This window comes from Vombatus ursinus, unplaced genomic scaffold (genome assembly GCF_900497805.2).
Source record: "Vombatus ursinus unplaced genomic scaffold, bare-nosed wombat genome assembly UNPS02014225.1, whole genome shotgun sequence".
NCBI classification, from domain to species: Eukaryota; Metazoa; Chordata; class Mammalia; order Diprotodontia; family Vombatidae; genus Vombatus; species Vombatus ursinus.
The window spans coordinates 319,954-347,035 of NW_020954003.1; the positions used below are offsets into that span (position 1 = coordinate 319,954).

The window sequence follows — 27,082 nt, forward strand, 5'->3', positions numbered from 1 at the left end:
TCTCTAAAGTCCCTTTCATATCTCTTTTGGGGACTGTATGGTTCTGTGTTGCTTCCTGGTCTGCTGTTCTCAAATGTTTAATTTTCCAAATGTGCTTGGCCCACAACAGACAAGGAGAAATAAATTCTTTTTTTTTTTTTAATGTCTTGCCTCTGACTCAGTTTTGCTTCTCTTTCAGGAAAAGATGCACAAGCTCTTGGAGGTGTATGAGCGTTTAGGAGGAGAAGAAGATATCGTTAATCCTGCAAACGAACTTATTAAAGAAGGCCATATTCAGAAGCTCTCTGCAAAGAATGGCACTGCTCAAGATAGGTACTTGTTTCTGGTGAGTTGTAAATCTGATCTTCAGTCTGCTCTCCTCAGTCAGTGTTCTATGTATAGCCATGACACCTATACCTGTGTGGGAGGTGGTGGCAGCACAGAGGACAATCCAACCAATGGTGTTATCCTGTTATGCTTGCAGGCAGCCCAGCTCCCAGGAAATCCAGCCCTCATCACCACAGGGGTTGTGGCTTAAGGTGGTAGCTCAGGGTAGGTTGTATTAAGTACCACTGGAGGACTGTGAAGCAAAATATGGGGATGTGGGGGAACCCATCACCCTTCCAGGGAGTAAACATGCCACCCCAGGATGTACTCAAAGGAGAGAAAGCAGCCTAGTTAGGCTCTTAGAATGCGTGATAGAACATAATGTAAGTCTAGAAAGTTAGCCAAGTACCATATTTTATAGGGTCTCGATTAACAGGTGAAAGAGTTTGAATTTTATTCAGAAGATTATAAGATATCACTTAATGTTTTAGCAAAGGAAGAATTTAACTAGATGTATGCATAAGCGCAGTGTATCACATAAGCCATGTGAAAGATAAATTGGAAGTGGAGAGAGGAAAACATATCTAGCAGATTATTGCATTAGTCCCCATGTTTGTGCCCTTGAGCAAAGCCCTCTTTGTACTGTGCTAGTTATGCCTCTAGGGATATTATGGAGAAATCTGTAGAGAACTGACCCCAGAGTCAGGGAGACCTGGGTTCAAGCACTCTCTGACACATCCTAGCTCTGTGACCCTGGACAAGTCACTGGACCTCTCATTGTCTCCGGCAACTATGACTCCAAGTTGCACAGGAGAGGCTGATCTGCATTTGTAGAGGGAGTTCCTTGCCAGGAGCTCTCCAGCATCAAGGGAATTACAAAGCTGATCTTCTCCACTCCTTCCCCCTCACAAGTGATGCTTTGAATTTTGTGGGCCTTGGGCCTGCTAGCTCAGCAGAGGCTGCCTCTTCCAGGAGGGCAAGAAGGCTTCTGCTCGGACTACAGTCTCTTTTCACATCTCTGCCACATGAGACATGGTCCTTGTTTCTGGGCTTCACAAAGGAATTGAAGGAGAAACTTTGATCCATCCTTCTTCTTTTCTTGGTGTCCATTTAGACTCTAGCTGCTTGAATTTCTTTGTTAACATTTTAAATGGTTTCCCTTTCCTTTTCTATAACCTCTTTCCCTCTCCCCTCAGCCATCAAAACACACACTTCTTTAATTATTCTAAATTCTAATTCTCTGGCCACCATTTCCCTTAGAATAATAACAGTAGTTCACATACAGTTAGTACTTTACAAAGCTAGGGCTTAGATTTATTGGCATGGGAAGCAGCCTGGTAGCAAAAGCCCTGGCCTTGAAGCTGGATGAGCTAGATTCAAGGACTAATTGTTATTTGCTAGCCCCATAACTGACCTTATGAAAGTCACTCCCCTTCTCTGAGCTTCTGTTTCCTGCCCTCATTTAGTTAGTCTGAGGACATGCTTTGTAAAAGTGTTCTAGGCAGTGTGATATAGTAGATAGAGAACTAGAACTTTTGGGAACTAGGAAGACCTGGGCTCAAGGTCTGACACCTTGGCTCTGGCTGTGAATGATTTGGGCAAATCACCTAACCTCTCAATGCTCTAGGCAACTCTTTAACCTATAAGTGGTAAAGAAGGTGCCACCCTACATTGGTAGAGAGTTTCTTCATCAGGGAGTTCCCTATACCAATGAAATCACAGGTCCAGTCCCATCTCTATTCTCTTATTATTATTGCTTCTTCTTTTAAGGGAGTATCTGTGTTGATTTTTCATCTGAAAACAATTACCACAGATTTCATTCTGAGAGGACTTTTAGTATCCACACTTCGAAGTTGTCCTTCTATAATCTACAATAACTCACTTTGGAGTCCTTTTCTTTTGCTCCTCTCACTTCCTAAACATTTACTCTTCCTGCCCTCTACAGTCCTCTGCACACATTCTGTTACTGTTCTAAGTGCACATGCGTTCTCTGTACAGAACTCTTTTTGTTGAATACTTCTCTTTAAAACTTTGCTAATTTAAGGGCTGCTTCATCCTGTAAGGAATAAATAGCCGACACTGAGAGAGTGCTTTCAGACGTACTCAGCACTTGGTATCTCGTGTCATTTGATGCCCACAGCTATGTGAGGTAGGTACTACAGGGACTGTTACCATTTTACAGATGAAGATGAAATAAGGTTCAAAGAAGTTAATAACTTACCTGTAGTCACACAGTAAGGGTCAGATATGGGGTTTGAATCCAAGTCTTTGCTGACTCCAAATCCAGTACTCTTTCTGATATGAGTGATAGCTTAGTCTAACAGCATAGTAAGCTGGCAATCAGGACACTTAAAGCTGTAGTTCTTGCTCTTCCACTAATTATCTTTATGACCTTGGGCAGTCACTTCATTTCACTGGGCCTTAGTTTGTGTATCTGTACAATGAGATTAGATTCAGTAATCCCTAATTCCCTTTCAATTCTTAGGCTCTTGTATAATCTGCATTTCCTAATCATTGCATCCATGTCTCTTTTTCAGTTTAATAGCATGCTGTTATATTGTGTGCCCAAACTGAGGCTCATAGGTCAGAAGTTCAGCGTTCGTGAGAAGATGGACATAGCTGGCTTGCAGGTTTGTGGTCCTTTGTTTATCTGTTTGTCCCTCGTCGTTTGAAAGAAGCAACACCTGCTTTATGGTGGGCACCAGAATTAACTAGAAAGGGAATCTGAAATGGACACTTTCTTTAAGATTTGAAACTTGGAGTGCTTCACCTGAGCTGGTCTGTTGCTACGTAGCCTAGCACAGCAGCCAAACATCTGAGATGCAACTTCATTTTCAAAACAAATGCAAACTAAAAGATAGAGAAGTTACTCTCTTCCCTTGTGTGTTTGTTTCAGGAGGTTTCCGATTGGAAGGTAGGGAGTGTTTAGAGGGTTATTAATGATGCAATGTAATAAAATATAATAATATTAATATAATATCAATGTTGTGGACTCACAGTCAAATAGCCACTTCATCCTGCCCTGCTTTAAAATAATTTGTCCTAATACTGGGTCCAGATTGATTTATTTTCTTTCCCTGTTTCTCTCTTCTTTATGCTCAAACATCCTCAAGATGAATGTTCTACATTGTATTTGCTCTCGTGTTAAGTACAGCTATAATAAGAGAGGAGAATAAGTTTCTAATTTCCCAGCAGTGTAGGTATTGTTAGTTTCCAGAATTGAGTGCCTAAGAGTTTATGGAATCTCCTTTTCTGCAATTCTTTACAATGTGAAATGAGATGCTTAGCTTGACTTGGGCATGATCTTGCCTCAAGCAGAAGGGACCAAATGACCTCCCAAAGCTTCTTCTGACTATAATTCTCTGTAATTCTATGATAAGTAACATCATTGATGATAGTGACTAATAGTGGTCAAAGAAGAAGGTTGGTAAAAGAAGTACAGTAGAAAATAGACACTTGAAAGATGTTCAGGCTCAATAACAATTAAAAAAATACACGTTGAAACAACCACATGGTACTACCTTATATTTGCTAAACTGGAAATGCAGATTAGTGTGATCTTTTCAGAGAGTAATATGACCAGCAAGTTCTTTATATAAAATAGCTCCAATTCAAGAATAGCTCCAATTAAAACAAATATGATTTGTTTCACTTGAATCTGATGTTTCACTTTTGGCCTTCCAAAACAATGTTAAAATGTGGGATATCTTAAAACTGAGTTTATATTAACCATTTCACTCCCATTTGCTCAATGAACAAATATTTAGGATTTACTGTGAGTGGGGCACTGTGCTAGGTGCTGGGGTAGAAAGATAATTAAGGCACCCTCACTGTTCTCAAAGCATTCACAGTCTAGGAGTAGAGGGATAAGATAAGTATACAAATAAGCATGAGATTGCAAGGCAGCAGTCAAACAGTCCCTTCTTCTCCACCCTTGAATCCTTCAAACCCCTGACTTCCAGTTGTTCCATCTCTAAGTTTCCAGTCCTAGACAATTACCACCATACGTCTACTCTTAGTGCTAAATTGCTGGAGGAAATCACATAATCAGTACACATGTACAAAAATTCTTTTATTTATCTTTGATTCACTCCCTCTCACATTCCCCATAGTAACTGTTCCAAACCTTTTTCTTTCTTCTGAAGCCTCCAACTCTACTCCCCTTCTCAGCAGGTGACCTTGTCTCCTACTTCAGTGAAAAATTGAAGGCCAAATGATCTCCCTCAAAAGGAAAGCAACATGGTACTGTGGAACTGACTTTGGAGTCAGAGATCCCATCCCCTGATGTTTAAATGCCTGGGTGACCTCAGGCGTAACCTCCCAGTTTCTTCATCTGTAAATACAAGGAATTGAACTTGATGGTCTTGGAAGCTTCTTCTAGTTCTAGCTCTATGATCATGTGATCTCTTTTCTGGGGATTACTTCTGGTACCACTTCTTTCTCTGAGCCTTTTTGTCTTCTGTTTTTTCCTGCTTCTCCTTGGTCTCAGAGGAGAGATTTCCTTATTTCTTGCCAAGACTAGTGCATTCTAACTTTGCTTTTTGCCATATCCCCTCTTGCCTCCTAGTGTCTTGCTCTGCCCTATCCAACTTCAGTACCTCCCTGTCTACTCATCCTTTCCTTGCTGCCTACAATCATCCTTTGGGTCTCTTCATCATAAAAACAAAAATGAAAACAAAGCCTTCCCATAACCCAGATACCAACTTCAGGCTATCACACTGTCTTTCTCTGCTCCTTCACTGCTCAGCTTCCAGAAAGAGCAGTTTACCTTTGCTATCTCTATTCCCTCACCATTCATTCATTGCTCAACCCTTTCTATTCTGCCTTCCACCCCCACCATGCTACTGAAAATACTAGATAGTATTACCAGATGCAGTGTCTTTTTTCAGTCTTTATTAACCTCTTTGCAGTAGTTTACCCTTTGTACCTTCTATATAAATTCTTTCCTTGCTTAGCTTCTGTGCCATTGTTCTGTCCTGGTTTTCCATCATTCCTGATTGCTTCTTCTATGTTTCCTTCATTGCTTCATTTGCTATTTCCTGACCGTGAGAGCAGGCGTCCTCCAGTATTCTCTTTTCAGCACTCTTCTTGCTCTCCGCTCTCTCCCTTGATAAGCTTATTCATTCCAGTGGTTTTAATTATTACCTCCTTGCAAATGAATCCAAATTTATATATCCAGTCCCAAACTCTGTTCTAAACTTCACTCCTGGATTTTCACCTGCTTGCTGGATGTCTCTCTGGAGGCTCTGCCTGCTCCTCAAATTCACTGTGTTTAAAACAGAGCTCATCTTCTCCCAAAACTTTTCAACTTCAAAGGAAATCTACCCCTTCTATCATTACTATTGTATTGATGATGCCACTGTTCTCTCAGTCACAGAGGCCTCAAACTTCAGCCATCTTTGACTCTTCCCTTTCTCTCCTACTCCCTCCTCTCACCATATCCAATGAGCTACCAAATCATTCCAGTTCTTCTTTTGAAGTATTTCTTCCATTTGTTGTCTCCTTTCTTTTTTTTAATAGTGTTTTGTTTTTTTCCCAATTACATGTAAAGACAATTTTTAACATTTCATTTTTTAAAAAATTTGAGTTCCAGATTTTCTCCCTCCCCCCTTCCTAAGATGGTAAGCAGTTTGATTAAAGGTTATGTGTGTGTAATCACATAAAACATATTTCCATATTAGTCATGTTATGAAAGAAGAAATAGACCAAAAGAAAAAACTATAAATTAAAGAAAGAAAGTGAAAAATAGTATGATTTGATCAGCATTCAGATTCCATCAGTTCTTTCTCTGGATGCGGATTGCATATTTCATCATGAGTCTTTTGGACTTGACTTGAATTGTTGTATTACTGAGAATAGCTAAGTCATTCTCAGTTGATCATCATATAATATTGCTGTTACTGTGTACAATGTTCTTCTAGTTCTGTTCAATATGCATCAGTTCATGTAAGTCTTCCCAGGTTTTTCAGAAATCAGCTTGCTCAGCATTTCTTATAGCACAACAGTATTCCATCACAATCATAAACCATGTTCAGCCATTCTACAATTGATAGGCATCCCCTCAATTTCCAATTCTTTGCCACCACAAAAAGAGCTGCTATAAATATTTTTGTACAAATAGGTCTCTTTCTCTTTTTTCAGATCTCTTTGGGATACAGGCCTAGTAGTGGTATTACTGGATCAAAGGGTGTGCACGGTTTGATTGCCCTTTGGACATAATTCCATATTACTCTCCAGAATGGTTTGATCAGTTTACAACTCCACCAATAGTACACTAGTGTCCCAATTTTCCCATATCCCTTCCAACATTTATCATTTTCCTTTTCTGTCATATTAACCAAACCAATAGGTGTGAGGTGGTATCTCAAAGTTGTTTTAATTTGCATTTCTCTGATCGATAGTGATTTAGAGCATTTTTTTCATATGACCAAAGATAGCTTTGATTTCTTTGTCTGAAAACTATCTGTTCATATCCTTTGACCATTTATCAATTGGGGAATGACTTATATTTTTATAAATTTGACTCATTTCTCTATATAGTTGAGAAATGAGGTCTTTATCAGGGATACTACAACAATTGTTTCCCAGCTTTCTGCTTTCCTTCTAATTTTGGTTGCATTGGTTTTGTTTGTATAAACCCTTTTTAATTTAATATAATCAAAATTATCCTCCAAGCTGGCTTCTCTTTTCCCATCCTTTCTTTCATTCCATTCTTCTCAGTACTGACTGTCAAGAGTAATCTTCTTAATGCTCAGATCTGTTTGTGTCACCTCCCAGCTCCCAGACCTTCAATTGTTCACCCTCACCTATTGAATAAAATACAAAGGATAATGGAATCATAGACCTCGAGTGGGAAGGGACCTCTTAGGTCATTTAGTCCAGCACCCTCATTTTACAGATGAGGAAACTGAGAGTGGAGGAAGTTAAATGACCTGCCCGAAGTCACTCATGTAGTCAAGGTGAGATTTGAATGTAGAAGTGCTGGTGCCTTTTGCCCTCAATCATCAGTACTCTTTTCCCAAACTGACCAGTGAACATTCCACTCATTTTGATATGTGGGGATGTATTTGCCCACATTTCACAATGTTCCCTTGGCTGTTCCAGATGATGGCCAGTGGTGACAAACACCTTACCGTCTTGTTCAAGGCCTTTGGCAATCTGGCTACAACCTAGCCTTTTAGCTTTACTGCATGGGACTCTTCAGCATGCTCTATACTTCAATCATAATTAGTCCACTTTGATTTTGTCATCTCCCCCTGCTGTACATTTACACGTAATCCCCCAGTCAGTCCAGTTCTATTAAGCGCTTGTTATGTGCGGGGCACTGTACAAGACACTAGACATACAAAGAAGAGCAACTACACAATTCATCCCTGCTCTCAAAGAATTCACCATTTATTGGAGGGTGGATAAAACATCAACAACAATAAGCATAATGCAAAGTAGACAACAGTGGGGAAAATGAGAGATCCAGATACAGTTTTCTACGAAAATCTGAGAAAAGTAAAGTCACTTTCAGCTGGGTGGATCAGAGAAGCTGTTTCTTAAAGAAAGAGGATTTCAGCAGATAGGGCTGAGGTTAGAGGACTTCTTAGGCATGGGGGGGATGCCTGTACAATGGCACAGAAGGAGATGGGATGAGTTTAGAGAGTAGCTTTTAGGTCTAATTTAACTAAAAAACTGAGTCTAAGACAGAGTAATATGAAACTAGTCTGGAAAGGAATAGGCTTCATTCCCCCTCCTAGAACCCCTTCCCCCCCAAAACCCCACTTTACCTACTGATCATTTTCAGTCTCTCCTTCTTTCATGCCCTACTGCCTACAAATATGCTCATCCTTATAAAACTCTCACTTGACCCTTCCATCCCTACTATCATTCTTTTTCTCTTCTACCCTTTGTGACTAAACTCCTGGAAAGCTTTCTATGATAGGTGCCTTCACTCTCTCCTCTCACTCTCTTCTTAATCCCTTACAATGTAGCTTCTGACCTTATCATTCCACTGCAACTACTCTTTTTAAAGTTACCAGTGGTCTTTTAGTTGCGAAATCTAACAACCTTTTCTCAATCCTCAATTCTCCTCAATTTCTTTGCAGCCTTTGACACTGTTGATCACCCTGTCCTCCTTGATGCACTCTTCCCTTTAGGTTTTTTGGACCCCACTCTCTCAGAGTTCTACTTATCTGACCACTCTTTCCTAGTCTCCTTTGCTGGATCCTCAAATATAGTTGTCTTCAATCTCTCTGCTGACCTTCAGTCTCGCATCTTTAATTGCCTTTCAGACATCTCAAACTGAATGTACAGTAAACATCTTAAACTCAATATGTCCAAAGTTGAACTCATTATCTTTCTCCCAAACCTTCCCCATCCTAACTTTCCTATTTCTTCCTAGTCCCTCAGGCTCCCAACCTAGGATTCATCTTTAATTCCCCACTGTCTCTCCAATATCCAATGTGTTGCTAAGGCCTGTAGATTTCACCTTTGCAACAATTCTAAAATATGCCTCTTTCTCTCCTCTGACACTGCCACTACTATGGTGGTACCTTATCCCCCAACACATACTCTTTGATTCAATGACACTGGCCTCCTTGCTTTTTCAACAACAAGACATTCCATCTTTTGGCTCCAGGTATTTTCTCTGGATGTCCATTGTGCCTAGAACGCTCTCCCTTAGCTTCTCCACCTGCTGGCTTCCCTGTCTTCCTTTAAGTCCCAACTAAAATCCCATTTTGTTTAGGAAGCCTTTCTCAACACCTCTTGATTCTAATGCCTTCCCTCTGTTAATTATTTCCTATTTATCCTTTATATAGCTTGTTTGTAAATGTTTGTTTATTGTCTCCCCTATTAGATTGTGAACTCCTTGAGGGTAGGGATTGTCTTTTGCCTCTTTTCATATTGCTAGAACTTAGCACAGTACCTGGCACATACAGGCATTTAATAAATGTTTATTGATTAATTAATGTTTTCCCTCCTTCAAGTCTCAGCTTAGTTTACCATATCCTCCTTGAAGTCTTCCTTGATTGTTCCTAGCTAGAAGTGATCCCTCTCTTTCTTGATCTCTTAGGCCAGTCTTTTTTTTACCTCTCCTATGCATTTATCACATTCTCACTTATGTATGTATATGTTTTATGTCCCTATTAATCTATAAATTCCTTGAGGGCAGAGTCTGTGTCATTTTTTTTCACGTTTTCATCCCTGTACCTAGCATAGTGTTTTACTAACATAGTAGGTATTAATAAATGTTTGTTGACTTTAGTACAGTATATCCTATAAGAGATGGTATGAGTTTAGGGAAGGGAAAAGGGAGAAATCACTTCCACCTAAAAGGATCATGGAAGATGTCATGGAAGAGGCAGCATCTATGCTAAACCTTACTTGAACAGAGATGAACATGAGGAAGGCAATGTGGGCACTGGGAACATTGTGAGCAAGAACATAGGAAGAGAAGGACAAAGAATATTTTCAGGGAATGGTAACTAGTCTTTCGAAGCTGTAGGTTATGAGTCTCCAAATGATTGAAAATGAGGCTTACCCAGTGGAGAGGAGCATGATGTACAGAAGCAGGCTCTGCCATATTACAAACAAGGAGGAGGAGCAGTGTAAGGGACAAGTAAGTGAGAGCAATGCCAGGGAAGAGGGGAGAAAAGCAGCTTCAGAAATTAACATGATGGGGGGTGCAGTGGATAGAGCACCAGCCCTGGATTCAGGAGGACCTGAGTTCATAATCCAGCCTCAGACACTTACTAGCTGTGTGACCCTGAAGTCACTTAACCTCATTGCCTAGCCAAAAAAAAAAAAAAAAAAAAGGAAAGAAAGAAATGAGTATGATGTAAGAGAGAACATAGGGCATCAATCAAATTTTTTTTAAAGAGGAAATGTATGAACCAGAAAGAAGATGGGCTGTTCATGTGGAGAAAGTACAGGATAATTCATGACAGTTCACATGCACCATTGGTATTTATGCAACATCAAGAGAACGTAAGGAAACCATCCAGCACTTTGGGTGGATTCCCTGTAATGAACTTATGGAAGGACATGGTTAAGAGCCACGTGGGATGAATATGCCTTTGGTTACAATCTCTGTCACTGGAGAGAATACCTGTACTGATGATGTCATAGTCAATTTGAGAGTGTATGAATATTTGAGTGAATATCTAATTATATATATATGTATACATGTGTCTACATATATATATATATATATACACACACATATATGGGAATAGTATATTCCTTGTTAAAGAAAATAATTACTCTTTACTTCTGACTTCCTGTTCTATTATTTTTCATGTGGTTTATCTTCCGAGCAACAGTTTTCTAAGTTTTAGCAGATTAAGGCTGTGGTTAGAAGACATGTTAGAAATGAGAGTTGTTTTTTTTTTTTTTAAGGTACAGGAAATTGCCAAGTCAAATGCAACACATACATTTACAATAACAGGAAAAAAGAGGTCACTGGACCTGCAAACAAGGTATGGCCTGAGTTTGTTCTACAATATTTTATGCTTACAGAAATCCTCTTTGAAATTATATAGAACTTCATTATGGGGTTGTGGTGAGTTTTTTTTTTAACCTGTTGGTATTGAATTTAAAACAACTGAGCTCAATAAAAAACAGTGAATGTAATTGAGGTTAGAAACTCCAATTAGGATAGAGTCAGAGCATTTTACAGTCAAACATAGACTTGCATTCATGAAATAAAGAACTTGAGTTACAAAGTAATGCCAAGTTCTAGCAATTATCTATTTTAGCAGTTATTTTCAAATGTCATTAGTGAGCAAGTTGTTTACAGGACAAGTAGTAAGAGAGGTAAATTAATTACCTGATGAGAAAAAAAATTAAGATCCTAAAACAGTATAGTTATTTGTAATTTATATCAAAAGAGGAAATAACAAAATACTTTTTTTCTTTTTTGCAGGACAGAGGAGGAAAAGAAAGAATGGATTGAGGTTAATATTTTACAGTCTTCATATAACTTTAATAATATCAAAATTATTCCATCTCTAATTAATCTTATTCCTGGCATTTGAGATTTGGGCCAGAACAGGACATGCTTCCATAAGTACTGGGCAGCCCAGGTCTTTCAGTGACTCCCAATCCCTGAGAATTGAATAGGGAGAGATAAATGATTGCCCCCGACCAGTTCACTCCATTGTGTTCTCTGGGAAAACTTCCAGAAATTTGCTTATTAATGGTTTTAAATGTAATTACCTGCACAAGGTGAACACTGACCAGCTGATCTCTTTCTCCGTAAGAGGAAATGGGATTAAGTTGTACCAAAATGGTTTTGGCTAAACACAAAAAAATATCTGCTTGAGAGAATGATTAAACAATGAAGACCACCCAGGGATATTGTTTTATGTTCCTAACAAGTATTGAGACTAGGACAGGAAACATCTGCCTAGGATGGTTTAGTTACAGAAACCCTGAAGTAGGCCCAACCTTTTCACTTTATAGAGGAAGGAATAGAAGCTCAGAGAGGTGAGACTGTTGCCCAGCCAGCTAGGGGTGGAACCGAGACTAGAACTCAAGTTTCCTGATGTTGATTCCATTGCTTTTTCCACAGTAACTTAATAGACTTTACAAAGGCAGGAAACGAAATCAGATACTGTCTTAATGATCTTCCCAGGTCCTGAGGTCTATGAAAATAGGATCTTTGAGAGGATCCACAAGACTGCTATAATAAAATCAAAAGGAAGATGAAATAGAGAGAGAGAGAGAGAGAGAGATTATGAAACAAAAGGCCTGGATAGTATATACACATTCCCTGCAGAGTACAGAACTGATTCTGATTCCATGAGCTGGATCCAATCAGTGCCAATGGCATCACTGTGATTACCTGATTTTGATTACTTAAAAATAGGAGGAAAACATCATCTACTTCATTTCTTAGATTGTAGAGAACAACAAGGCTACATATATATCAAGGAAGACCAAACATTTCTATGTTGGGAGAAAAGAGAAGTCTTCCCTTGTGTAGGAGCAGGACAGAAAAGTAGTTTGGCTTTACACACTCCCTGCTTTCAAAGTCCCTTCTCTAGAAGTATGGCTACAGACAGTAGTAGTTCAGTTATCCCCTTTCTCTTAGCTGTTCCCCAAGATGTCATCTGTCTGTATTTGAGAGGCATTAGAGTATAACAAAAGGAAGAATGGATTTGGAGTGCAAAGACTGACTTATACTTTCCGTCTGTGCTACTTATTCAACAAGTCCTTTTCTTTAACTGTATTATGCTGCTGCCTTTAGAGGCAGCATAAAATCATAGAAGGAATACCAGACTGGGAATCAGGAGATCCAGATTTAAGCCCTGGCTCTGCCACTTCCTAACTATGTGAACTTGGCCAATATAAAATCGGGGCTTAGATCCTAAGATTCTCTGATCTGTCAGAGGGTAAGGAGGGAGCCTGCAAGCCATTGGCTGTAGCTGGGATTCTCCCCTGCAACAGAGCTCAGATCCAGGAGGAGACTGAGAGAGGAGCATTACATTCTCACTTTGGGCTGGAGCAATATACATTTCCTAGAATAGAGTACATATCATGATTAAAATTGGAGCATACAGTCCTCTTTGTCCTGAGGTGACAATATCTGTCCTTCTTATTTTGTAAGGTAATAACAAATTACATTTTACATAGTGCTTAAAGGCTTGTAGCACTGAATGCTGTTCTTGAGAACCAAATTTAATGCATCCTAGTTTTGTCTTTTGGTTTCAGGTCATTCTTACCACGATTGAAAAGCACAAGCAGAAGAGTGAGACATTCAGAGCTTTCAACAGCTCTTTCACCCAGGAGGAGGATGTCCCAGACTCACCTGTAAGTTCCTGTTTCCCACAGCTAGTCTCAGTGATGTTTGCCAGCATAGCTGAGGCATTCTGTCCTTAGGTCACATACTTGAAGTTAATCATTGATTTCTTGTTTTACACTGTGCTCCTCTTGATGATCTTTTTTTTTTTTTTGGAGGAAATCGGGGTTAGGTGACTTGCCCAGGGTTACATAGCTAGCAAGTGTCTGAGGCCAGATTTGATCTCAGGTCCTCCTCACTCCAGGGCCAGTGTTCTATCCACTGCACCAAATCTTACTGATCATCTTGAAGGGTGGTCAATCACAGAATCCTGGGCAGGTCTCTTAGCCTTTCTGTGACTGAATTTCCTTCTCCATAAAATGAGAATGATTATATTTGTACTACCTGCCCCCCAGAATTGCTGTGAGAGATATTGTTAATCTTATATTAATGTAGAAATGTGAGCTTCCCTTTTTATGATCTACTATACCCATAGAATCCTAGAGTTAGAGAGCAACTTGGAAGCTACCTAGTGCAACCCCTTGTCCAGTGAATGAAAATCTTCCACCACTTGCTCCTTTGTTTAAATGCCTTTAGTGAACCCAGCTCCTGATTCCAAGTCCAGTGCTCTTGCCACTATACCACACTGCTTCTCATGTGACTTCTGAGTACTTGAAAACAATTCTTACATTTCTGCTCCATGCTAAGTATCTCCATTAGTTTTATCTAATCATCCTACCACATGGTTTGAAGTACCTTCCCTGTGCTATTCACGCTACTCTAGATTCCTTCTGGCTTGTATATCTCATTAACTGGATCAGCCAGAACTGAACACAGTTCTCCATCCAGCTAGGCCTAAACCGAGCCCCCTTATTTATCATTCCTCTGTAAAGCAGCTCAAGGATTCACTTTATGTTTGCAGCCTCCCCACTTCCTAGGCCATTGACTAATGACTCCAGAGGAAGGAATGAAGTTCTTGATAAATGATGATCATTTGTGTCCTGTTGCAAAATGGGTGGAGGCCAGTGAAGCTGCTTGGGTCCCTTTGCCTTTTTGTTGGCAAAATAACTCACTGAGGAAAGAGGGTCTGTTCAGGTGTTTAACATTAATAACTCCTACTAGTACCAGTGGTACTAAATAAATTACCTACTGCCACCAGACAGTGAATATTAATGAAACCTCAGGATCTGACTGGGGAAGTATAATGACAAATCCAATGCCCACTTTAGAGCTTATAGAAATTCCATTCCAGAATTGGGTTTTTAATGTCTAAGACTTAAAAGTTGCTGGCATGCATCCTGTGAATACGTGAGACCTGATTGTTTTCATTTTTCCTAAAGTTTAACTGCCTTTCTAGAGCTTGAATTTCTGGGATCATAGATTTAGATGTTGATCTAGAAGGAACGTAAGAAGCCATCTAGTCCAATCCCCTCATTTTGCAGACAAGGAAACTGAAGGCCTGGAGGATTAAGTGATTTGCCCAATATCTAGGTGGTAGAAAGTATCAGAGTCAGGATCTTAGCACTGAATCTCCAATGTCAGCTATACTGTGCTGTTTCTCATTACACCACTTCAGCTCATCCTCTAACCCAGCTCCTTCAAAGTGTGTATGTATTGGTGACGAGGAGGCTTCAACTCTATGGAGAGTCTAGCCAAAGATTAGGTCAAAGGGGAAACATAATAGGGAAACAGGAATATACTGTTCCTTTTATTGAGGTGAAATCATGTTTCTACTCTCATTGCACCTAGTTCTTCTGTCTGGGGCCAAGTATAAAAAAGGTTTCTCTTCTCCATGGCAGTTTTCAGATATGTGAAGACAGAGATGATGGCCCCCATGAGTCTTCTGTTCTTCAGGATCTTCCTTCTTTCATACGAAGATCTATTTGTGTCATTCTTCAGTTCAAAAATCGTCAATAGTTTCATATTGCCTCCTTTGCCTAGCATTCAGGCCTTTTACAATCTGGAACCATCCTACATTTTCTTTTTCATCTTCTAGTATGTTCCATCTCACACACATCACATTCTAATTGAACTGGTCTACCCTCTATCCCCTGAATCTGTCTGTGCTTTCCACCCCTTTGGCTTTGCTCATGATGATCTCTAGGCCTGGAAATGTCCTACCTCTCCTTCTTTACTTGATGATTTCCTAACTGCTTTTAAAGTCAAACTGAGATTCTGCCTCCTCTGTAAGACCTCTTGATTCCATATTGGTTGGCCCTCAGACTTCAGGGAACACTTCGTGTCAGACCTCTCTTATCCACTTATCATGGAATATTGTCTATTATGTTATGTCAATATCTCCAGCCCCCCTATAAAAGTTTCTGAGATTATGTTCCAGGTATCATCTGAAATTTCTCTCTCTCCTAATATTTGTATGCTTTACACACAGAAGTATCTTAATAAATGTTTGGTGAACAAATGGCTAAGTAACTGTGATGTTAGTAACCAGATCATCTCCATATTTGTCTTTCATCTTCCACTTTTCAGATGGCCAGCACGAGCTCCGTGGAGTCCATGGCAGGGGTGGATGGCTCTGGTGGATTTGGAGGAGTAAGTGTCAAAAAAAAATTAATGGATTCCATAAGGCAAATAATTGTATTCACACTATGTACAAATGTCAGGATGGTTTTCACACACACACAAATTCAGAAAGTAAGGTTTGAATCAAAGGTCTAATTAATTTGTCAAAAGGTGATATGGAAGAAAATGGTTAGTAACAGTGGTTGTGTATGGCTTGCTTACATGAGTATGCTATGACTTAGAGGCTGGAAAAGTTGTTGCAGATTTTCTGGTAGAACAGAAGATTCATCATGTAGATAGGGATAGGAATAGATGACCTCTGGAGTCCTGCTCATTTCTATGTCTGTGACACAGAATTCATGGTATTCTGTCCATGGAGTTCTCTGCCACTGAGCAGAAAAGTAAACAGCAATGGTGGAAGGTGCCAGCTTCTCACAGCTGGGCCAGAAGAGAATGACTAACAGTGTGAACAGCTTCTTCATCCCCGTCTATGCTCTCTCCAGGCTCTTTATTTCTATTGCTGATATTTTTTGGAAGTTGCTTCTCCCCAGGAGATGATGGTTATTTTCTAGCAGCTGAATGGGGAGAAACAGATAGTGTCCTGGCTTTTCAAGGACTCAAGTGGCACTGCCCTGTGGAAGACGAATTAGACGTAATCTGATTGGCCCAGAGGGCAGAACTAGGAGCTCTCTAATAGTGGAAGGAATGACCCTAGAAAGTAGTGACTTCTCTCTCAGTCAGGCCAAATGACCATCATCATGGGACTGATGATGGAGAAGCATTAGATTTAGAGTAAGGAAACCCAGGCTTGAATCCTGCCTCTGTTGCTTACTATTTTGTGACCTTGAGCAGAACACTTAATGTCCCTGGGCCTTCTTTAGTTCCCTGCTTTATAAAATGAGAGAGTTGCACTTGATGACCTATAAGGTGTCTTCTAACTCTATAATCTATGGTTTATTGTTGGAAATGGACAAATAGAGTCATTTAATGTCTAAAAGGGGGGGAAAGGTATGTGTTTTATTTATGCTCAACTTCTAATTCTTTTTTTGTGAAGCAATTGGCATCAAGTGACTGTGTGACTTGTGTGACAGAGTCACACAACTAGTAAGTGTTATGTGTCTGAGGCCGGATTTGAGCTCAGGTCCTCCTGACTCCTGGGCCAGTGCTCTATCCACTGTGCCACCTAGCTGCCCCTCAACTTCTAATTCTTGACAAAATTCTAGTATGTATTATTAAAGGGATGGTTTAGGAATAGATTATATTGGTCTGGTGGGTTGTTTTATTTTGTTTTTTTGAGTTTTTGGTTTTTAACATGGTTACTATAACCAAATTCCTTTCAGGTATTGCAAAGGAAATGCCAGATATATTTGCCCCTATATTTAAATTTTGGCAAAGCATTTGATAGTTTTTCATAATATGCTTGTGAACAAGAAAAGAAATGTGGGCTGGGAGATGGTATAAGTGGCTTTGGAGCTGGTTGAAAGATGAAATTCAAAGAACAGTCTTTAGTGGAACAGTGTCAACTTGGAAGGAGGACTAATGAGCCACTCCCTCAGCCTTGAGAAAAGCTATGCAAGTTCTTGAGCATGAGTATTCTCTCTTTTCAAAAGAGGATTGTTGCATTTTTAAAAGGTGTGGAAGAAAGTCTATACCTTCAGTTTAGAGTCCCCCAAAAGCTTAGCTCTTAGCTCAAATTGGAGAGGGAAGAAAAAGAGGAAGCTTGCATGTTATCCCTTGTGCTGAGGTGTTTGCCAGACCCCCATGGAGATGGTAGGTAAAGGTGGCAGAGCAGAGTGAGTGGATGCTGTGAGCCTACCTCCTTCCATACCTATGTATTTTTTTTCCTTTCACACACATCCTATTCTACAGGCATGCCCCATAAGAAAAATGCTGAGAAACAGGAGTGTACCATTTCTGCCTGAAGTGGTGTAACTATACCACTTGGTGGTGGTAGTGGTTCTAACTTGAATTTCCTAGTTCACTAAATTAACAATGAGTGTAAATTGGGACTTCTGTTAATATTTTCCAAAGAGAAAGTTAAATACCCAGCAAGAAAGCAAAACATTAGTAGTCAACAAGTGTGTGTGTGTATGTATGTATACATGCATGTATGTATGTATGCATGTGTTCATGTTTATATTTATGTGTATATACACATATGTGTGTGTGTGTATAGTTACCTGATTTTTAAAAATATTCCCTGCTGTGTATTTAACTTTCTCCTTAGAAAATGTTAATATAAAATATACTAAAGGGAGCTTCTATACATTCACTATTAATCAAGAAAGCTAGTAATACATACAAATGAAGTGAGAGCAGCTAGATGGCTCAGTGGATAGAGTGCCAGACCTGGAATCTGGAGGACTTATCTTTCTGAGTTCAAACCTGGCCTCAGACACAGTGTCTCCCTGGGCAAGTCACTGTTTTTGCCTCAATTTCCTCTCCTGTAAAATGAGCTGGAAAAGAAAATGGCAAGCCACTCCAGGATCTTTGCCAAGAAAATCCCAAATGGGGTCATGAAGAGTCAGGCATGACTGAAAATGACTCAACAACAACATATGAAGTCGCTAGGTGGTACAGTGAATAGAGCACGGGGCCTGGAGTTAGGTAAATCTGATTTCAAATCCAGCCTCAAACATTTACTGGCTGTATGACGTAGACAACTCACTTAACCTTTATTTGTCTCAGTTTCCTCATCTGTAGAATAATAGTACCTACCTCTCAGGGTTGTTGTAAGGATAAAATGAGCTAATGTTTGTAAAAAAAAAACCACTTAACACAGTGCCTGGAATTTTTTTTTTATATGACGTCTAGGCCCTTTTTTTGGTCATAATGTTCAGATGGTCTAACGATGCTTAATTGTTTTCCCCCTCAATCTGTTTTCTAGGTCAGTTGTTTTTGCTATGAGATACCTTGCATTTTCTTATTTTTTTTGTTGCCTCATGGAGTTATTGGCTCCTGTTTGATACTTTCTAATATCCAATTTGAACATTCTCATTCCATTTATTAAAAAAAAACATTTTGAAACTCTTTTTAAACTCTTGGCTTTATCTCTTTCAGACATTCTGTTTGAATTTGTGCCCAAGCTGTGAGGCATTCTTTGTAGATGTTTTGGAGTCATTTTCTTTTGTGTTTGTGTCCTGAGCATCCTTGCCACCATAATAGCTCATTATGGTGAGGTTCTTTTTTTTTGTTTGTCCATTCTTCCAGCCTACTTCTGGACTTCAGACTCGATGTTAGGACTGGGCTCTGCCACACTTCTGTAGTGAAAGCTGTGCTAGTCCTGTTGCTGCTTTCTTAGAGTATTGAATTTTTTTGTTATTCTAGCATCTTGGGGACAAGCTGGGGACCTGCAAGCTTTCAGTGCTCTCAGAGCGATCTAATCCAGGCCAAAATCTGTTTGCTGTCTCCTCACCTCTCTTCTCCACCCCAGTCTGAGCTCTGTTAGTTCCTGATCCAGGTTCGGATCTCTGCGAGAGTAGACTCTGCTGTACCCTACACCTAGCAGTCAGTTGTAGTAATGTAAAGTCCATGAGGGCGAGAGCTGCCATTTTTTTGTTTTTGTATCCCCAGCCCCTAATAGAGTGCACAGTAGGTGCTTGATAAATGTCTGTTGAGTTGAATTGGATGTTGTGTCTCCTGATAGAATGTAAGCCCTTTAAAGGAAGGAACTCTCTCGTATTTGTCATTGTATCACTGGTGCCTAGCACAATGCCTTACACATAGTAGGTACTTAATATTTGTTGTATTCACTTTATATTTCAAATTTAGGTTTCTTTTTTTCTTTTGGTTTGAACCCGTCTTTCCAATTTGATTCAGCAAATACTTATTAAGCACCTACTATATGCTTAGCACTGGGTACTGTGATGAAATAAGATGATAAATAAAGGTGAAATAAGACATTGCTCCTGCCCTCAGGAAACTTATACTCTAGTAGAGGAACCATATATCAAATAAGAATGTCAAGTACAGAGGAAACTGACAAAGTACTTACTCCTAGAAAAAAGAGAAATCACTTTTGGCTGAGGGAATCCTAGAAGACTACAAGGTGGTCCCTGAACTGGGCCTTGAAAGATGGGAAGAATTTCAACAAGGGGAGATGAAGGATAAGCAGGAGACAGGAATTCATTTCCTGGCACCAGGGCTTTTGTTTTAATAGCAGAGTTTTAGTAAGTTTGAGAACTCATTGGATGATTAAAGTGTCATTAATTACATGTTCAAGACATTGGAAATTTTTCATTTATTATGATGTTTCAAGGCTCTTGTTTACATTTGCCTTTTAAACAGAGGTGAAAGTACAATATATATTTGTGTATGAGATTCTGTGTGTATGTCTCTGCGTCTGTGTCTGTCTCTGGGACTGTCTGCCTGTGTATGTCTCTGTGTCTGCTTGTGCTCCTGTGTCTTTGTATGAAAGAGAGTGAAATTGACTTTATGATTTCTTTTTGCTGGGAAGTTGTTACCTCTTCTATTTGTGTATGTGTGTATATGTGTATACATATATATGTGTATATGTACATACACACATAGCATACATATACATGAGAGCATTCTACCATCTTTGGATTGCAAATGTCAGTGATCTCTTAAGTAGCAGGAATAGGACTGAAAGAAAGAGTCTAGAAGAAGTCAGAGTCCCACCTTCCCCTTACATATGTATACAGGTAATATACAATTTTAATAAAAATTAAGGGGAACTTTAAAGGGGGAAAATGTCACAAATGGGGGTGAGAGGGAGGTTGGAAGAAGGAATGGCATTTTCCCTCCTCTCTACACCCTTGCCTTGGTTTGTGGGCTGTACGTAGTTGAGTGTACATGAGTATCTTAACCTCAGGACATTTTTTTATACCCATTGGTCAAACCATTTTTCCTCTTCCACCTTTTGATGTTACTTCCCTGAGTCAATGCCTATCCCTTTGTGTGTGTGTGTGTGTGTGTGTGTGTGTGTGTGTGTGTGTGCATGCACGCATGTGCATGAGTAAATCCATGTAGTGCCTAATAAACTGATAGCTCAGAATTTCAAGGATACTTCCTCATCCCAGGGTCTCTATCCCAGGTCCCTGTTTTTCATATGTGACCAATCTTGGGGATCTGAAGCAACTAAAAGAAAAATGCTGCCAGGGTAATTGAATTCCATAACAGGATGCATTGGACAGTGCTTGACTCATAGACTCATTGAGTTGTTTGTCTCTATTTCAGCTTGACTCCAGAAAATCTTCTAAAAACAGAAGAGACAAAGAGAAGCAAACTTGCAAAAGCTGCAACGAAACCTTTAATTCAATTACAAAAAGACGGCACCACTGCAAACAGTGTGGGGCTGTAAGTACTTTGATCTGTAAGTTATATCTGGTGATCTCTCTCCCACTTTGTCCGTGGCTATATCTACAGCTTCACTTGTAGCTGTAACAGTCTTTAAATCTATGTCTGCAGCTGCCATGTATATAGCTCTATCTCTTTGTTTGTATCTCGTTATAGAGAAAGTTAGTGTATGTACTACCTCATCTTTGGAAGTTGCTGTGGTTGAAAAATAATAAATATAATATTAATAGCTAGCTTTTATATAATACTTTAAGATTTTCAAAGTGCTTTACAAATGTTAACTTACGTTATCCTCACAAAAACCCTGTGAGATGCTGTTATCATCACCATTTTACAGTTGAGGAAACAGAGGCAGACAGTGGTTAAGTGATTTGCCCAGGGTCACACAGTTAGGAAGTGTCTGAGGCCCTATTTGAACTTTATATACACTAACTTATTGAGGTTCATGACAATCCTACTAGATAACTCCTAGAGGTATTATCATCCCCATTGTAGAGATGGAATCTGAGGCTTAGGGAAACTTGCCCAAACTCATATGGCTGGTATGTGTTTGAAGCAGGATTTGGATTCAGCTCCAAGGCTAACAATCTGTGTACATGTTGCCACTTGTATATAAAATGCTTTGTAAACTTTAAAGTGGTTTCCATATATATACATATATACACACATATATATGTACACACACTATATATGTATGTATGTATATAGACATATATCTGTGTGTATATAATTATGTTATATTATGTATACATTGAAAAGCAAGTTGATAGTGAAGAAAGCTAGTCATTGAATTAGGAAGATCTAGGTTCAAATTTTATCTCTAGCACATACTTATTTTGTGACCCTGAGCAAGTCACTTAATGTTTCAGTGCCCCATGAAATTTCCTAAGGGCCCATGTGGGCTGACAAAGACCTGACTGTAAGGTTTTCATTTCCTTTTAAGCTTTCACCCTTTCTTTGTCAGAACTCTAGGTATAAAAGTCCAGGATTGAGGGAAAGGTTTGTAAGTAGGAATCAGATTCAAGACTTATTTCTATGAATGATATTTGCTTTCATTATTTTTCCCCTGATTCAGCTTTCTTGCTTTGAAAAAAAAAATGTTCATTAGAATGAGAAAGAACTAATGCTGAAATTTTGCAAGGGCAGAAATTGAGATTTAGGAAAGGTAGACAGTTGTGTGGAATATGAAATGAAGCAGAGTTTGGTCTGGGGCCAGCTAGGCATAGTAGGCTAGGTGAGTGTGTCCTCACTCTCTTAGTCTCCAATCAAGATAGCTCAGGCTTAGGGCTCCAGTTCCAATCAAGACAACTTGGCTGAGAGGTAAACTAAGCATAGCACAGAAAGGGCTAAACATGGAGCCTGGATTGTGAATCCATCTCCAATGTGGACCAGCTTTGTGACTAGCATTTATGGCCTCTGAGCCTGTCTCTTTACTTCTGAAAGGGTGTTAATGGTCCTGGGAATACTTACCTCATGGGACTTTTGTTAGGATAGCATGAGTCAATATATGTAAAGGACTTAACGTATATTTACATACAAGCCTTAGAGGGCTATGGAAATGTTAGTTATTATTATTTCTTAGAGGCCCAAGGGAGAGAGACAGGGGAAGCTAATGTTTTGGGACCTAGAAAGGAAATTGTCCTGGGACATAAAATAGATTGAATCTTCAACAAAGGAATTTTAAGGAAAGCTCTCTGGTGGGCACAGGCATTTCTTCCATTTCAGCTAAATGCCCCAAGTACATAAAGGCTAAACTGGGCACAAGTCCAGATTTTTGCTTTTCCTCATGCACATGCTATCCTCCAGATATAGATTAGCTTTTATTACTTTGCAGTGGACATTTTTGAATCTTTATTTATGAATTTCAAGTCATCAAAAATTTTTTTCTCCCAAGGGCAGACTGTCACATCATTGTTTAATGTTAAAACAAAAAGTTGTCCCCACAGAATAGATGTTGTTGAGAAAACATGTTTGGAATTAAGTTATTAACAATTTGGAATTCAACAAAGGTTATTACATTTTGAAGATTGGCAAACAAATCAAATCAGTAAATTAGCCTCAAGCACAGATAAGGCTGTACAAATGGGTTCCCTTAGGCTCCTTTTTAGAATGAAACCACATTTCCTGCTTTCATTTCATTACTACCACCAGAGAACAAGAAATCTTTCCTCGGCGGACACTGATAGTCCTTCGTCCCGGGACTGAAATGCGTGACCTTAGTTTTAGGAGCAAAATCCTAGTGTTGATGAGTCTGACTGCTGTTTATTTGGAACTGCCCAGGATTAGCTGTGATGAAGCTACTGCATAGAAGTTTTTCAAAAAAACTTGCTATCTTCTAGAAATTTATTTCCAATCCTTAGTGTGTGAGAGCTGCTAAACAATGTCTCAAAACATATGTTGAGTCTTAGTCTCTGACTTCAAAGGGTCTAAGTCTAAAGGGAGAAGGTTGTTTTCTTCTTCACATAGATGGAAAAGTTCTCCCTTCTATTCATAGAATGTTGCTTTTGGAAATCCACAATAATAATATATAATAATAATAATTAGCATGTGTAGAACACTTTAAAGTTTACAAGGCACTTTATATATACTCTGTGTTACTGAAGTTCACTACAATCCTATGAGATAACTACTGGAGATATTATTGTCTCCACTGTATAGATGAGGAATCTAAGGCTCAGAAAAACTTGCTCAAACTCACAAAGCTGATGTGTGTTTGAAGCAGGATTTGGATTCAGCTCCAAGTCTAGCAGTCTGTCTATCCACTGTACTGTGCTGCCGTGCTACAATCTGGCATCTACTATCTATCTTTTTTTTTTTTCTCTTTCTGCTTTTGTGATTCTTTTGTATAGTAAAAGAACTAAGAAAGTAAAAGGGATGGATAGTGGCTTTATTTATATCTAGGGATAGGAACTGGACCTGTGATTTTGTTAATGCAGGTAGGCACCTTCTCTACAACTAACAGTCTTAGATCAAAGGTTCTTAAGTTTGGAGTTCATAGATAGATTCCAGGAGGTCTGTCAACTTGAATGGGGAAAAAATGACATCCTTCAATTTCACTAACCTCTAACTGAAATTTAGCATGTCCTTTAGTTATGAGTTCAGGCCACAAACATTATTCTAAGAAGGGGTCCAAAGGTTTCTCCAGGCGGCCAAAAGAAACCATGACACAAAAAAGGTTAAGAACCTCTGTCTTGGAGAGATGCCTAAAGGAGTGAGAGGTTAAATGTGATTACACAGCCACTCTATATTAGAAGCAGAATTTGAACCCAGGTCTTTCTGATTCTGAAGCCAGATCTTTATCCTCTATGCCAGTAGGGGAAAACTGAAAACAATTTACTTGTCCAGGATTACATACAAGTGAAACAAGTTGAATTGCATCATGGTAATGGAATGTATTTTTAATAGTTTTTTTTTTTAAAAAAGGATAAATATAAAGAATCAAATCAATGTAGAAAGACATAAGAAGTAATACAAAGCAAAAAAAGCAGAACTAGAATAACATTTACAATGACCATGAGGATAGAAGGAAAAAACAATCAGAAATGGACACAAAATGAATGTTATTATTTTTCAGGGTTTTTTTATTTTATCAAAATGTAAATAAGTGAGTTTATGGTTTATTTGAATTTTATATACTTATTTATTTTTATTTACTTCTTAAATATATTGTAAAAATTACTTCTCTAAAAAAAGAAAGAAAAAATGGCAAGGTAACTGCCAGCAGGGTCTTTCACAGCAAAGAGAACGTGAATGAAGACTCATGTACCATGATTAAGTATGAATAGGTGGTAAGGTGGCTTACTCCCAAGAGAACTTAACAAAAGCAAGCACTTTTGACACCAAAATGCTTTAAAGTCCCAAGGCAGATCTTTTTATAAGCACAATCTGGATAACATTACTCCTAACCAGTGTCATTTTGTAATAGTCATTGCTATAATATGACCAAACTCTATCACTGTCTGATCCCCTACTGTAGTGATAATAGGCCAATCACCTAAAACTTATGAGCTCTGTGCCCTACTTGAGTTCCTTTGCCTGTACAACTCCATCTCTATATGGCTTCTATTCCCTTACTCCTACCCAAATTTGTTTTCTTCCTGAGACTACCAAGGCAGTGTCCACCTTTCCTACCCCCAGCTCATTTTACTGAGGATGTACCAGCTTGTTCCATTCAACTCTGTTTATATGGAACTAATTTCACCCAGGAGTGTTGTTTCACCTAACATGTTTTCAAAGAACCTATTAATGACATTAGGTGAAATATACCTGTATACCTCCTGAGGAGGACTTTTAGTGCTTAAAAAAGAAGAGGTTCTTGAAAGGAGTGTTTTACTTATGCCTTGTGTGTATGAGTGGAAATCACAGTGCAGGCAAGCAGTCTGATTCTGAGAGATAGAGACCAAGTCATTAAGACCTTGACTCATGTTGCTTATCTAGACCTGGCCTATAATGCAGATATTTAGTTACAGTGTCTGTGCTAGGAAAACATACAGTGGTCTAGAAAGACAATTAAGTACCACTGCCCAAATGCCTACTGAGAGGAAGCATTTTAGGTAAGGTCTCAAATTATGGATGAATTTGGTGCCAATCCTAGCATACACCAACCCCTTCTGTCCTTTCAGAGACAGGGAAATGGTAAGTAGAGATCTTCTCAGGGTGGGCCCCATATAAATGTGGAAGAAATGACAGATGAGGACCCCGTTATGTGGTATATAAATACTTGTTTGGGACAAGAACAAAGTAGTTTCATACCTTGATCAAGGTAGTCTACTTAGGATCATAGAACTGGAAAGGATCTTAAAGATCATCCGGTCCAACTCCTTCATTTGGCGTATGAGGAAGCTAGAGAAGGGCCTAGCCCAAAGCCATAAAGCACCGAGCAGCAAATTAAGGTTGAAAACCCGCACATTCTGACTTCACATCCAATGGTGGGGCCAGCAAGTTAGTGAGGAGAGAATAGAGTGCTCTGTCACTAACCCTCAGGACAATACCCCGATACCCTCCTAACACTGAGAACATGCCAGGGGACTGTACCCTACTTGCTTTAGGCTTTTCCTTTGTTTCTTCTCTGGGCAATCAGAACATAATCTCCAACCTGGTCATAGAGCCTGTACCCTAAATGACTCAGGGAAATGCCATGTCTTATTTGTTCTCAGTGGCACAATCGAGGCCAACACTGAGAAGAACCCAGCTTTTGCTTCCATTTCTTCTTTTGTGCAAAGAAGTTCACTTCACATGAATCAATCATATCCCCAAATACTCTTGTCAACCATAAAGCACTATATAAATGTAAATTATTGTTATCACTCCCCATGTGTTCCAAGGTAGTCCTGTTTCTAGTTGGAGGCAGACCACAATTTGAGGGAAGTGCAGAAGATAGGGACCCTCTCTTATTAAAATCTGAAATGTTGTGTCTCCTGTTGCTCCAGGTGAACGTAATCCGCACCTACACTTTCCCTTTTTCCTTGGGAAGGTAAAGTATTTCAATACAAAGGATATTGTAATTGGAGTCAAAGTATCTGGATTCAAACCACTTTCCACCTTTATAACTTTGGGAAGTCACATCCCTTTTTGGACCTGAGCTTCTTCATCTATAAAATGAGAGGATTAGACTAAATCAATAATATCACACTCAAATAGAAACAGATCCCTGCTAGATACATGTTGACTTAAAAAACCACAAAATAACATTATCCATATGGCATTGTATTTTTATTTATTTTGTTAAACATTTCCCAGTTACATTGACACTTCCAGACTAGATGACTTCTAAAGTTCCTTCCAACTTTAAATTGATGTTTCCCCAGGGCCCCTTAGCTTAATAATACCTTCCAATTCTGATTTGTGCATTGCCTGAAAGTCTGACTTTCTTCCTCTTTTCTTCCTGCCCCCCTCCTAATTCTAAGAATAACCAATGACTTAACCCTTCAAGAACGTCAGTGGGACTTCAGTGAAAATCATGTCCCAGAAGGTCATTCTGTCTTCTTGCCCTAGTCAAGGAGCATCAAGAGTTGATACCTTTTCTCCATTATCCCAGAGCTTTTAAAAGAAGTGTTGGGTTTAGGAAAAGCATATAACCTGGTTCAGGAAGATGCAGGAGACAGAGACACAAAGGCCTTCCCTTTATTTCCCTTTAGAGCATTTTGATTATCACCAAGGTTACTTTTT

The 27,082-nt window shown here is 39.2% G+C and overlaps 1 protein-coding gene across 2 annotated transcripts in view; it reads left to right on the forward strand.

Annotated features, from left to right (window-relative positions):
* Positions 1-27,082, forward strand: part of FGD3 (FYVE, RhoGEF and PH domain containing 3) — a 192,270-nt gene that overhangs the window by 154,094 nt on the left and 11,094 nt on the right. For both annotated transcript variants that reach the window (XM_027860622.1, XM_027860623.1), the window contains exons 10-16: positions 179-325; positions 2,844-2,936; positions 10,693-10,772; positions 11,219-11,249; positions 13,009-13,107; positions 15,563-15,625; positions 20,795-20,914. In XM_027860622.1, the coding sequence (XP_027716423.1) occupies positions 179-325; positions 2,844-2,936; positions 10,693-10,772; positions 11,219-11,249; positions 13,009-13,107; positions 15,563-15,625; positions 20,795-20,914 (633 nt within the window). The remainder of the gene's footprint in view (positions 1-178; positions 326-2,843; positions 2,937-10,692; positions 10,773-11,218; positions 11,250-13,008; positions 13,108-15,562; positions 15,626-20,794; positions 20,915-27,082) is intronic.